The sequence below is a fragment of the Bombina bombina genome, chromosome 11 (genome assembly GCF_027579735.1).
Source record: "Bombina bombina isolate aBomBom1 chromosome 11, aBomBom1.pri, whole genome shotgun sequence".
In the NCBI taxonomy this organism is placed as follows: domain Eukaryota; kingdom Metazoa; phylum Chordata; class Amphibia; order Anura; family Bombinatoridae; genus Bombina; species Bombina bombina.
In genome coordinates, this window is record NC_069509.1 from 74420907 (window position 1) to 74435540 (window position 14634).

At 40.0% G+C, this 14634-nt stretch overlaps 1 protein-coding gene across 1 annotated transcript in view; it reads right to left on the bottom strand.

Moving 5' to 3' along the window:
- Nucleotides 1–14634, bottom strand: part of SLC5A10 (solute carrier family 5 member 10) — a 519796-nt gene that overhangs the window by 436060 nt on the left and 69102 nt on the right. Inside the window, exon 5 of the mRNA XM_053694330.1 lies at nucleotides 6017–6121. Within this exon, the coding sequence (XP_053550305.1) occupies nucleotides 6017–6121 (105 nt within the window). The remainder of the gene's footprint in view (nucleotides 1–6016; nucleotides 6122–14634) is intronic.

The following is a 14634-nucleotide window of genomic DNA, read 5'->3' on the forward strand; positions in this document are numbered from 1 at the left end:
AAATGGCAGAAAGTTTAGTAGGGTCCATTTCAAATCCAGATGCCGATATTACATAACCCAGAAAGGGTATGGATTTTTGATGGAAAGAACATTTCTCCAGTTTAGCAAACAGATGGAATTCTCTTAAACGTTGAAGTACTTTCTTGACGTGGTGCACATGATCTTGGTGGTTCTGAGAAAAAATTAAGATGTCGTCAAGGTATATGATGACAAAGATATTCAAAAAATCACGAAAGATCTCGTTTACAAAATGTTGGAAAACCGCCGGAGCATTGCATAGCCCGAAGGGCATGACCAAATATTCGTAATGCCCAAATCGAGTGTTAAAGGCAGTCTTCCACTCATCTCCTTTGCGTATACGAATCAGATTGTATGCACCACGTAGATCGAGTTTGGTGAATATGGTGGCTCCCTGAAGATAAGTAAAAAGTTCAGGAATAAGGGGTAGAGGATAACTGTCCTTGATGGTAATCTGATTTAATCCTCGGTAATCAATACAGGGTCTTAATCCGCCATCCTTTTTTCCTACAAAAAAGAAACCAGCCCCTACAGGGGAAGAGGAGGGTCGACTAAATCCTCTAGCCAGATTGTCTTTAATATATTCTTCCAAAGCCATGTTTTCTGGTTTAGAAAGTGGATATGTCTTGCCTCGAGGATAGGTAGCCCCGGGAAGGAGATCAATGGGGCAATCAAAAGGGCGGTGAGGAGGAAGACGTTCAGCTTCTTTTTTGGAGAAAACATCCACAAAGTCATGATAAGGCATAGGTAAGGAGTCCGGAGTTTCGACTGTGAGAGCAATAGTGAGTGGTAACTTGGTAATCTTTTGAAGACATTTAGTCTGGCATGTAGATCCCCAGGAAGTGAGTTCACCGAAAGTCCAAGAAAAAATCGGATTGTGAATTTGGAGCCAGGGTAATCCCAAGATAATGGGAAATTGAGGAGTGGGGATGACATCAAAACAAATTGTCTCGGAATGAAGTATTCCTACGGTGAGATGTAAGGGTTGAGTAGCAAACTGAATATATCCAGAACCCAAAGGATCTCCACTGACCGTAGAGACTGAAATGGAATACTCTTTCTTTAGTAAGGGTATAGAGTGAGTAGAGACGAATGTAGAGTCAATGAACACTCCTCCAGCACCAGAATCGATTAGAGCTTGGGTATAAATCTTCTTATGTCCAATTTGAAGGGTTACTGGAACAAAGAGTTTCTTGTATAGGGAATGGCAACTGTTTTGGCTTAACTCAGTTCCCTGGACTAGAGTTAAGCCCTGGCTTTTACTGGCCTAGTAGGACAATCCCTTAATAAATGCCCTTTAAGGCCACAGTACAGACATAAGCCAAGAGTCCGTCTTCTCAAGCGTTCAGTCTCAGTTAATTTTATACTTCCCACTTCCATGGGTTCAGCCTGATCAGTAGTAGGAGAGACTGGAGTGACTGGATTAGAAAAACGAGGAGCCAAACGAAAAGGAGTTCGAGTTGAATACCTCTGTGTTCTATCCTTTTCTTGTTGGCGTTCACGAAATCTGGCGTCGAGACTGATACAGAGATTTATTAAGGCTTCTAAGGACTCTGGAAGTTCACGATACACCAATTCATCCTTGAGACGCTCAGAAAGTCCTTTACGGAAAGCGGCTCTGAGTGCTCCCTGATTCCAAGTGGTTTCAGAGGCAAGGGTGCGGAACTCAATAGCGTATTGAGAAACTGGTTGATTACCTTGACGTAAATCCAGGAGAGTGGCTTCAGCAGCGGATGACCTTCCAGGTTTATCGAATACATTTGAGAACATAGATAGAAATGTATCAACATCCAAAAGTATAGGATCATTCTTTTCTAGCAAAGGTGATACCCAAGCCAAGGCTTTTCCTTTCATTAAGGAAATAAGAAATGTGATTCTAGAAGAGGGAGTAGCAAAAAGAGTAGGGCTATTCCGGAAATGAAGACGGCATTGATTCAGAAAGCCTCTACATTCTTCAGGATTCCCATCATATTTATCCGGAAGAGGTATCCTGGGACTTAGTTGTACCTGAGACTGATTGTTAGGAATCGAAGGAGGTAATGCCTCAATAGGATTAGGATTGGGATTAGGATTGGGAGGTGCAGTAGCAACCAAATTTTGTAATAGAGCAGTTATTTGATCAAGTTTAGTGTCCAGAGACTGCAAGTGAGTGGCATGAGATCCCAAAAGCTGTCCCTGGTGAGCCACGGCCATGGATAATTCAGTGGGGTCCATTTTTATGGCCCGTTTGTAATGTCAGCCGCTTTGGAATCAGTCCGGGATGCAACCCAACTGCTAGCGTGAATAGAAAGCACACTCTAGCACACTGAGAAATATCCAGGACGTGACCCACTCAGGAAACAGATGAGAAAGATAACAAAATAATTATTACTCCAGAATGCAGGGAAGCCACAAAGGAAAAAACGTCCCTTTAAGCAGGTCAAAGAATATAAAGGAAATGCTCTTATTTGCAGCTTAGAAAAAAGGTCCTCTTTAGCAGGCTTGTAAGAAAAGGCAAAGTTCTCTTTTGCAGCTTGTAAAAGTAAATGTCCCTTTAAGCAGGCTTATAACAAAACAGAAAATCAAAGTTCTTTTTTGCAGCTTGTAAAAGTAAATGTCCCTTTAAGCAGGCTTATAACAAAACAGAAAGTCAAAGTTCTCCTTTGCAGCTTGTAAAAGTAAATGTCCCTTTAAGCAGGCTTATAACAAAACAGAAAGTCAAAGTTCTCTTTTGCAGCTTGTAAAAGTAAATGTCCCTTTAAGCAGGTTTTATTTATCAAAGAATAGATTGTGGAATAAGGCAAAAGCAAGGTCAGGCAGGCAGAAGTCGGTATCCAAACATCAGCAAAAGGGTTAAGGCAAAAGGCTTGGTCAGACAGGCAGAAGTCGGTATCCAAACATCAGCAAAAGGGTTAAGGCAAAAGGCTTGGTCAGGCAGGCAGAAGTCGGTATCCAAACATCAGCAAAAGGGTTAAGGCAAAAGGCTTGGTCAGGCAGACAGAAGTCGGTACACAAGAAAACAGAATTTGATATGGTACTCACAAACTCCAAGGGGAACAAACAAACGGGCCCCGAGTCAGATCTCCCGCCGTGGTTTAAAGGTTTAAAGGCAGGAGCGGCAACGTCATCAGAGGGGTGTGTCGAGAAAGCGTCACGTTGCTAAGCGGCGTGACGTCATTCACACAGAGAAGATCCGGGAGCCGCGGCGACACGGCAATGAACGGACGGAATCATGACAGGAGAATGCTGAGTATTGCCAGAAATGTGAAATTATCTTAAATAAATGTTTATTTGACATTATGGTTTTAACAGTGAAATGCCTCCAAAAAGAAATTGAAAAGCAAAATGTGCAAATCAGCGCCATGAAACAGGAGCTGGTTGATAATCTATCGGCAGAAGAAGTTAGGAAACTCACCTCAACATTCCATGAGCAGATCAATGAATTAAGGAAGGTTATTCAAGATCGGAAAAAGAATAAATTCTCCAGGGATGAGGACTATTACTCATCCGGAACAGTGTACCATTGGTCCAGTGACTCCACCGGAAGACCTGTTTGAGACGCAGGCGTGCACGCAGAGCAAGTGGATGCTCTAGCATCCAAAGTTCCTCATATGAATCGGCGTCGGGGGAATCCGACCTGGAAGTGCCGGCAAACGCCAGGGTGGACGACGGAACAAGTGGCACAAGTGTGGTAGATCTCCGGAAGAAACAAGTGCAGATGGGAGATTTGCGAGTGACGACTCGCAGCAGCAACAAACAGTGATCAATATCAGCAAGGTACAACTCACTAGCGATGAACTTTCAGTACTTAACAAAGGACTGTCTTTCTGCTCACATTTAAGCTGAGATATGTTCGAAATACAGAAGGACTTGTACTACTTATTTATAACAGTTAAGTCGAAAAGTTTTTTTTGCTAATTTACCTTTGAATAATGATACTGCTAACACTGTGGTGGTTAATACACAAATTTGGGATTATGCTCCCTAAGGGAATGAATAGATAATTCGACTTATCCATATGTCTGTGATGTATAAGATATGATGTCTTTATATGTTATTTTATTAAGTTGTTTTGCTTTGTCTTCTATCCTTTTTTATTGTAAATTAATGATATTCTGTGGGCTACCGTGAATTTTTTTTGAAATATTATATAAATCCATTAGGTGGCAGTATCTAAGGTATTTCAGGTGTATGAGGGGGCAGGTATTTAAGGTAAGACTACTACAGGTGTAGCCATACATGACTAAGGACTAGTTTGCAAAGAGTCAATCTCTCTGTGGTCTGGCTGTATGAGCTAAATAAATCTGTTAAAGATATTGGTGGTGCTGCTCTTCCTTGTTCGTGATTAATTGCAGGGGTTTGTGCATGACCCTTGGAGCCTTGGCACACCTTCATTGCTCCCAGGTGCTGGAAGGTTTGGATTGATACTATTAATAAACTGCCATAGCCCCACATTTCAAACCACCCCTCTACAATATTAACCCCTAAACTGCCACAACCCCCATAGCAAAATACCCCACTACATTTTAAACCTCTAAACCACCACAACCTCATAGCAAAATACTGCACTAAACTATTAACCCCTAAACCCGCCACAATCCCCATCACAAAATAGCCACTAACTATCTAAACCCCCTTACCAGCTAGCCCCCCTAAGCAAACACTTCCTAAGTTACCCAAAAAAAACTAACCTTACCTAAAAAATAAACAAAACCTAACATTACATAAAAAAAAAAAAACTAACATTAAATGGAAAATAAGCTACCATTACATAAAATAAAAAAGCTACCATTACAGAAAATAAACAAATGAAATACCAAAGAAAAAAAAAATCAGTCATGCCTATTCTAAAACTAACCTTTAAATAGATCCTAGAAACTTAGGGTGAGGTTCTCTCCTAATTGCTTACCAATAGAGAACACTCAACTGTTGTCCAAATACAAAAGCCTGTATTGTAGAAAATAAAAATATATAACTATATGTGTGTGTATGTGTGTGTTTAATATAAACACATAAATACACATATATAGACATATATGTAATAGGACAGTGGAGCCCTTTGCAGTCAAGTAGCTGAAAACATGAAAAATCATATTTATTATATATTCATATTTAATAAAGTGTATTTACTGTAAACTTTTCACATTCCAATGTTCTTCACATAGGAGAATATGTTACAAGTATTTCTAAATAGATATACACATATCTGTATACATCTATACTAATATATATTTATCTAAATTTATAGTTAAAGGTATATATTTTAGCAAAAACCATCAGATATATAGAAATATTTATTTATGAATAAATTTAACATTCTGCTATGTGAAGAACACTGGAATGTGGAATATTAATATTACATGTAGGGCTAGCGCACTTGAGAAAACGTGATCGGATTTGCACAACTTGTTGGATGTTTTTTTTGTTTTTTTTTACTTTTCACTCTCCATTGAAGTCTTGGGGGGAATACTTTAACACTGTTGAAATATTCAATGTTCAGCTTTTTGAACTTGTCAGGTTAGCGTACAAGTGAAAACTTTTTACTTTTAATTTGTAATACATGCGCTATCTGACGTGCGCAAAAAGCTTACTTTTAGCGGGGTCAACGTGTGAGCGGGAGCGCAAACCTACACACCACTCAATAATCAAGTAAACAATCCTTTAATTGGTACAAGCTACACACTACGTAAAGGATTAGCATCCATTGATCAGTTATCTTGATAAAGGCTGTGTGCTGAAACGCGTAGATTACCTAATCTTAATTGGAAACTGTTGGCAGAGTGGACTGGAATGTATAGCCAATGTAGGGCTGGCATTGAGTACAACAAAATCTTCTGTACAGATGCTGTTGAGCTGACAGCGGGTGTGACAACGTTATTTTGCCTCATAACAGCTCTGGGGTACATGTCATAATTCATGACTTTGCAATTTGTGTCTAGTGCCACAGATCTAGATAGCCTAAGCAAAAATACCCTACTCATCTTACCCAGCCTATCTCAAACAGTGAGTGAACACTTACAGAAATCTTGGTGAAGACAGAAAGCAGCAGTGAGAGAGCAGATAGGTACATCTGGATCCTTTCCCCTCCAAATCTTCTCTGTAGATACTCTGGCATGGTAACAATCTGTGGAGATATCAACATTTGTTTTTATAGATATATAGATTGTTAGCTTTAAGAAAAATGAAAGAAATTTGCAATATAGCTTTGGTGTTTATTTTGTCTGATTTTGCTATTAAATGCCTCTTAAAACTATATTTGCTACACACCCTCCAGAGAGGCTGAAGTACCCCCATCGTACTTTAAAAGGACATTATACACTAGATTTTTCTTTTCATAAATGTTTTGTAGATGATCCATTTATACAGCCTATACAGCTTTTTTGTTTTAAATGTATAGTTTTGCTTATTTTTAAATAACATTGTGCTGATTTTAAGACTCCTAACCAAGCCCCAAAGTTTTAGGAGAATACTGATGTATACCTACTCCAGCTTGCTCCTGTTTGTGTAAAGAGTCTTTTCATATGCAGAGGAAAGGGGGAGTGTCAGTTTTTTTTTTGCTATAGAACCACTTGCAGTGGGTGTTCCAGCTAATCTTTTCAACAGTGCTAAACTGGGAGCTTCTAAATAAGTTTTTAAACGGTTTTATACTGGATTTTTAGATCAGTATCTGTGCATATTATTCTTTATAGAAGTGTCTATTACATGCAGTTAAAGGAAAATTGGTGTATACTGCCCCTTTAAGGGATATGAATCCCAAAATGTTCTTTTGTGATTCAGACAGAGCATTCAAATTTAAAACATTTTCCAATTTACTTTTATTATCAAATGTGCTTTGTTCCCATGGTAATTCTTTGTTGAAGAGATACCTAGGTAGGTGTCTGGAGCACTACATGGCAGGAAATAGTGCTGCCATCAATTGCTCATGAAAATGGGTAAAATACTTGTAAAACTGCTGCTATTTTTTGTGCTCCAGATACATGCAACTGAGCTTACATCCCTGCTTTTCAACAAAAGATACAGGCCCCACTATTCAAAGCATCGACAGACCGACGAGAAAGTGCCTTTCCGACCTCATCGGCCTCGCAGTCCGCTTATTTGCTGATATATTCTAATAAAAGGGCGGACCCGCCAAGTTGCGATGTATCTCCCATAGGATATAATGGCATTGCCATTTGCCTGCACTTTCTGAGGGTGTGGTGACGAATTTGAAGTATTCCTACACAGAACAGACAGTACACTCACTAAAAGCAAACACAGTTTCTGTGAAGGAACACTTTAAATAATGCCTTTGTGACCTTACTGACACTACACCTTACAAAATATTAGCAAATAGAATAAATAATATCTTCCATCCATAGATCATGTGGATCAAGTGGGCTTTGTATCACTCACTGTAAAACAATTTGGATTCGGACCCGAAATGATTTCCCACATTTCTCATTTAAACTCTAAATCCCCCTCTAGAATGAAAGTAAATGGACTATTGTCAGACCCCTTGAATATAAAAAAATGACACTTGTCTGGGCTGCCCATTGTCCCCACTTCTATTTATTCTTACTATGGAAGTCTTAGCTTCTTGTATTAGACTAAACAATCATATCTCCGGTATCAAAATAGGACAAACTGAATCTAAACTTATGATGCATGAGGATGGTGTGCTGCTGTCCCTCACCTCACCACTAACATCTCCTCCGCATCTAATAAAGGAAATAAATATTTTTGGGAAATTCTCTTATTTTTCAGTAAATGCACAAGAGTCAGAAATGCTTAACGTTTCTTTGACTGCTAATGAATTTAACTTCCCAAGTAAAATTTGCCATTATATACTTCAACATCGCTCTCTCAAATACCTAGGAATAGAAATATCCACAAATAATTGCACGCTCTTTGATCTGAATTACCAGAAATTACTATCCAAAACACTCAATCCACACTAACAGAATCGTTGGCTAAAACCATATCTTGGTGGAATTTTCTAATGAGGTGATGTTTCCACCTCTAGCCCTGGTCAGATGTCAGTTGACACACATGGCTATAGGTTTAGAGGTGGAAACGTCACTTCATTGAAGAAGAGCGATGTGCCGTCGGTGGCCAGAAGCACTGATTTTAGCGATATACTTCACCACAGAAAGGGTGAGTTTAGCACCCGTTTTTTAGTAATTGATGACAGAAACAAGTTTATTTTTAGTGATGGTAAATCCTAGCGTTTGTTAAACGTTTGGATTTATCATCACTTAAAATATTGGAATAACCAGTATTAAGATGCTTAGGTAACAAGGGTCTCCATCCTCACACACATGTACACTTTGCTTGTTATTTTCTTTCTTACTATCTGACCTGCAAGCTGGAAGGTAACAACTGACACTGATGTTAGATCATTTGTACTTTGAACTCTTATATCTTGAGTAGCCTTTATTTTTATCTGCACATTTGTATTGTTGTTTTTGACAAAACATAATAAAAAAAATAAGATATTAAAAAAAATTACGAGTTCCTTTGCAAATCATGCTGATAGATAGGACTGATGCGTTTCGGCAGTCTGTCAGCCATACTCATAGAACTTTGATGTTTTGGTGTCACACAGACACCTTTATCAAATATACCAACACAGACAAAACATTTTCAACATTAATATCAAGCTTAAATAGTTTACCTCCAAACCATTTGTGTGAGAAACCACTGAACAGGCATGTCCTAGCCCACACATGAACATAGTAACTCCACGTCCATAATCAATGTCAGCCTCCATGATCATCATTGGCGATTCCGCCCCCACACATTGAGCATGTAAACATCCCATAGCCAATCATAAAGATAATTCATATTGCATCACAACCATGTGAAAGTGCCGTGTCCCTTTTTCTCTATGTTAATCAAACAATATTGGAAGCAGCTTATTACAGGTAGATGCCAGCGGCTTTTACAAATCATACTGTATCCACAGCAACAGTCGATCAGGTACTCTGATGTATATACTACGGAGGTATGTAACTCTAGTGCCACCCAAATTAACATCAATATTAAAAGCATATAAAAGTGTATTAACCTCTTAAGGACATATGACGGAATTTTTCCGTCATAAAACAATTGAGCAAACTGGAAGCTGTGTCCTTAAAGGGTTAAAAAAATCAGCTATATACTAGGGGTCATAATATGCTTCAGTGCCTACTGAAGTGTGGCAGAAAGATATCAGACATCACCATTTTATCATTCCACACAGGAACATAATGGATATGCCAAGTCAATATACTTTAATATCCAAATTCATACAGCGATTTACATCCCATGAAGTAATTAAGTAATTGCATACATGATATCAATAGAAAGGACCAAATCCATCATAGTGTTAAGTTTCTTGAGCCTCACAATATCCAAATGAAAGATTCTGTTGGTTTCAATCTAAGGAAGTTTCCTGTCACCTTTCCCACCTCCAGGTAGTGGGGGGGGACATGATCAATGATCATAGTTCTCAGACTTGATACAGCATTTTATTTTTATGTAGAGCAAAATGGCGTGCTACAGGTTCGTCAGAGGTACCATGTTTAATGGCCTCCCTGATTGTACACCTGTGGTTACCCATTCTCTCCCTGTTACTGTTTCAGCCATATAGACAAGGGAGCACAGCAAACAAGAATATATACTACATGGTGACTGGTACACAACACGCTATACCACATTTTATATTGTTGTCCCCATTGATTCTTGAACTCTGGTCTCCCATGTTGTAACCCAACGTCCAAAGTTCTGTGCCTCCTGCTGATTATTATATCTGTTCAATAAACTGATTTATGGTTGTCACAATGTCTAAAAGGGGAAGTAATTAAATAGAGGTAGGAAACAGAACCACACTTCCAGCACGGAGAAGGCTTAACAAGCCTGTTGCAACAAATATTATTCAAACCTCCAGCAAATAAAATTAAAAGGACCTTTATTGCATTAGCATATACAGGGTCCAACAAACACACAAGCAACGTTTTAGGCTTAGTGCTAGCCCTTATACAGGCTTAACTTTGACTATATCACCACAACAAAGGCGCCAAAAACATATTCCAAATATGCCACCTGGTGGTCAAAAATGTTATCACATTAACAACAACATTTCCAAACATCATTTGTGTATATTTTGTAACAATGCCACCACCTAGTGGTTAGGTTATAAAACAACTAAGTACAAAAACATTTATCCTGTGTGAAATTAAAAATATGTTACAATTAAAAGCTTTACTAATAAAACATTTTATAAACGTATAGAATAAGGTAATATTTCATTTAAAGGGACATAAAACAGGTTGCGATCTGTGGATATACTAAAAGGACTAATTAATTAAAAATAGTTTGCATTAAAAAATTGTGTAAAAATCGCTGGCAAGTATTTTAAAATAATTTTCAAAAATAAACAAAATTAATTACAAAGCTAAGCTGCCTGGAGCAGCCAACTCCACCCCCTATCAGTGTTTAGACACAGGTATTGTATTTCAACTGAGTTTACAGCTTCTAGGTATGCTCCAGCAGATAATCCCTATCAGGGGCGTATTATGGCCTAGGCCAACAAGGCCGGTGCCTAGGGCAGCAGATTTGGGAGGGGCAGCACATATGCCATATCCTCTCTCTAAAAGACAGCACACAGTAGAGTGAGCGATAAAGTGAAGGCTTTTACAGAGAAGACAAGGCACGTGCGCCAATCAAGGTCGCTCTTTCCAGGCAGTGCTGCTTTAAACCGTTGCTTCATTTAGAGCCGCCGGCATTTTTGCAGTGGAAGGGTTCTTGGTGAGAAATTTGCCCGGGGATATGCTTACAAGGTGAGGCTGGAGGAGAAGACCTTGTGCCGATATGCTGCCTCCCCTTGTCAGCTGTGGTGGGTCTGCGGGCGCAGTGCTTATTGCAGGTCTTAGTAACTAACTGACTGGATGCGTCTGTGCACTGCTTAGATCAGCTTGTAATGTATTATTATTATTATCGGTTATATGTAGAGCGCCAACTGATTCCGCAGCACTACATGTATAATCATAAACTCTCAGCGCTAATGTATGTTAGCTACTAATAGATAGCTTTGTCTGCATTCATGAACCGACAGAGTAAATAATAAACGGACACTTAAAAAGTTTAATTACTTGAATAATGGTAATTAATGTATGTTGTTGCATGTAAAGGGCAGGCATTGCTTCAAAGTGTATTCTTCTTTCCCTCCCTTCCTCTCTCCCTTCTTTCCCTTTCTCCCTCCCTTCCTCCCTCAACTCACTCCCTCCCTCAACTCCCTCCCTTCTTTCTCTCAACTCCCTCCCTTTCTCCCTTCCAGGGGCGAAACTACAGGGGGTGCAGAGGTCGCAATTGCGACTGGGCCCCCAAGGGTGAGGACCCAGCTTCAAAAAATAAATAGATTTTTTTAACAATAAAAAACGTTGACCTGCCCTGCCTGCACTGATATCATGTGAGTGTGACATGATGCTTCACTAGTGTCTCTGACTACAGGGGTTAGTGTTTCTGTTTTACCCATTGGTGTTTATGTGTGTGTGTGTGTGTGTGTATGTATGTATATGTAAGGATGTGACTGTGTGTCCGCCTAATCTACCCATTGCCCCAAAAAGGACATTTGTAAGGGCATTCAGCTCTTTTGCAGCGCATTAAAAAAAAAAGCCCTAATCTAAAAAAAAAAAACACCCCAAAAAAACTAACCCCAAAATCGGTACTCACCATTGACGAAGTCCGGCGAAACATCTTCATCCCAGCGGCAAAAGAAGTTGATCCAGACGGCTCCATCTTCATCCATCATGGGTCCATCTTCTATCTTCATCAGCGGAGGGGGAGCAGTCAGCATAGGTCATCGGCGACACGGAGGTCCTCTTCATGCGATCGCCCGACACACACTGAAAATTGAATGCAAGGTACCCATTTTATATAGGGGTACCCTTGCATTCCTATTGGCTGAAAAATTCAAATCAGCCAATAGGGTGAGAGCTGCTTACATCCTATTGGCTTATTTGGGGTTAATAGGTTAATCAGGTGTTTGCGTTGTAGGGGGTTAGCGGTTTAGATGTTAATAGTTTTATTAGGTACTTTGTGTTGTGGGGGATTGGCGGTTGAGGTGTTAATAGGTTAATTAGATACTTTGCATTGTGGGCGGTTGGTAATTGAGTTTTTAATAGGTTAATTAGATACTTTGCGTTGTGGTGGGTTAGCAGTTTAGAGGTTAATACATTTATTAGGTATTTTGCAATGTGGGGGGATGGCGGTTTAGAGGTTAATACGTTTATTAGGTAGTTTGCGATGTGGGGGGATGGCGGTTTAGAGGTTGATATTGCACATGTGTTAGGTATTTGTTAAGACTTCCAGGGAGTTACAGTGCTTTTTTTACCAAGTGCAAGGCTTGCTGCACCTGCCTATGTGTGGTGAGCTGAAAATGGAGTAAAAATTCTCCATTCTGTGCGCGTAAGTCCTTCTGCTGCACATGTGATACAGACTGGCGACCCCAGTTCTATGTTCGTTTATGTGCGCCGTTTACGTGATTGCTCGATTAGACTAAAAATTGGCAATGCTGGGTTTTGCATCGCCCATTATGTGATTGCGCCCTTTATTTCCCTGTTTGTTCATATAGTAGTCCCACTAGTTAAATCCTGAGATGCAGGTTCAACAGGCACAACAGTATCAGCATTAATGATAGGATCCGTCCCCTATGGAGGAGGAGTGAAGTCTGTTAAATTCATTGTGACTAATTCTACTATATATGCTGGACAACCGATAGAATTGACTACGATTTCTATCTGCAGATATCAGAAACCGCCATAGTGTGACCAATAAGTCATCCTCCTGTAAAAGCTACAATAACTAAGATTCCTGAGTAGGGTAGATGAATCTTTCAAATATGCAAAAGTACTTCACAACAGGTTGTAGATGGAAAGCAATATATATTGCTATCCCGGAGAACACTGAGAGGCCTATTTAACAACGGCCTTGCGGACCTGATACGACAGGGCGGATCAGGTCCGCAAGACCTCGCTGAATGCGGAGAGCAATACCCTCTCCGTATTCAGCATTGCACCAGCAGCTCACAAAAGCTGCTGGTGCAACGCCGCCCCCTGCAGACTCGCGACCAATCGCCAGCAGGGAGGTGTCAATCAACCCGATCGTACTCGATCGGGTTGAATTGTGGCGATTCCTGTCCGACTGCTCAGAGCAGGCGGACAGGGCTATGGAGCAGCGGTCTTTAGTCTTTAGTGGTCTTCAGACTCGCCAGAAACACGGGACCACAAGCTCCATACGGAGCTTGATAAATGGGCCTCTGAGTCACTAAGTACAGGGTACTTCGGATATTTAATCGTCATGTACTCAAACTCATATCCCACAATAATACCTACTTCTGATCAATCGGAGGCTGATCAAATGTTTGTTTCTTTTCCACCTCTTTTCTTTGCTTATACCCTACTCTCCTTGTGTGTGGGCATTTACCCCTCTTTGTGATAATGGGGTATCTCCAGATAAAAAGACACCTGTGAACCCGTGGTTCCCTCCTCAGGGATATCATCCCCCTCTGAAGTGTCACCCCCAGTACTAATAAAAAAATAAAAATAAAAACAGTGTATCAAAGGATATGAGATTAGTCCAGTGAATGGAAAAATTAAGGACCATAGCTGCATCTACACAGTACAGGATTTCATACAGTAGACCACGGGCATCTGGCGCCAGTAAAATATCTCTGATTGCTACCGCTGAAAGCCATGGGGTTCTATACCTACATGCGTTCCCTCTAAGAGCTTAGATATAGCTCACTAAAGTCTGAGTATTATTCCCTTTTTCACGATGGGCATTGATCCAAACAGTCTTCACTAGCATTTTCCCTTTTCTCTCCCCCATATGATCATCTGAATAATACTACAATCAAGTATATGGGACTCTGATTTTAGCTTTTTCTATTCACTGGGCTAATCACATATCCTTTGATACACTGTTTTTATTTTATTTGTATATCTTTTAGTGAATACCATACTTTGTATTACATGTTTTTATTATTTCACTTCCCAATACTATCCACTGTGTCAAAAACTCATTTCTGTTTAGGGTCCCTACAACGTCTCTTAAAATCATCTGTTCATCATTTTTCCCATAAACTCACCTATAAATCCTCATCTCTCTATAGTCATTTTCTATCATGGTAAATTTCTTATTCCTAAATGCTTGAAGACAAAGGGGTAGATTTATCATACCCCGGGCAGACATGATTCTCTATAGCGAATCATGTCCGCCCTGCATCGCTAAATGCCGACAGCATACGATGTCAGCATTTAACATTGCACAAGCAGTTCTGTTGAACTACTTGTGCAATGCTGCCCCCTGCAGACTCGCGGCCAATCGGCCGCTAGCAGGGGGTGTCAATCAACCCGATCATATTCGATTGGGCGGATTGATGTCTGCAGCCTCAGAGGCAGCGTATGAGTTAGGGGGCAGCGGTCTTAAGACCGCTGCTTCTTAAGTCCTGTTTCTGGGGAGCCTGAAGGTTCGATACGGTGATTGTTAAATCAGCCCCAAAGGGTGGACATGCCAAATATTGATTTGATTTACATTTTTCTTTTGTTCATTCACTTTGCATTTTCTTTTGTTCATTCACTTGCATTTTGTTAATTAATAAAAAAAATAAACTATTAA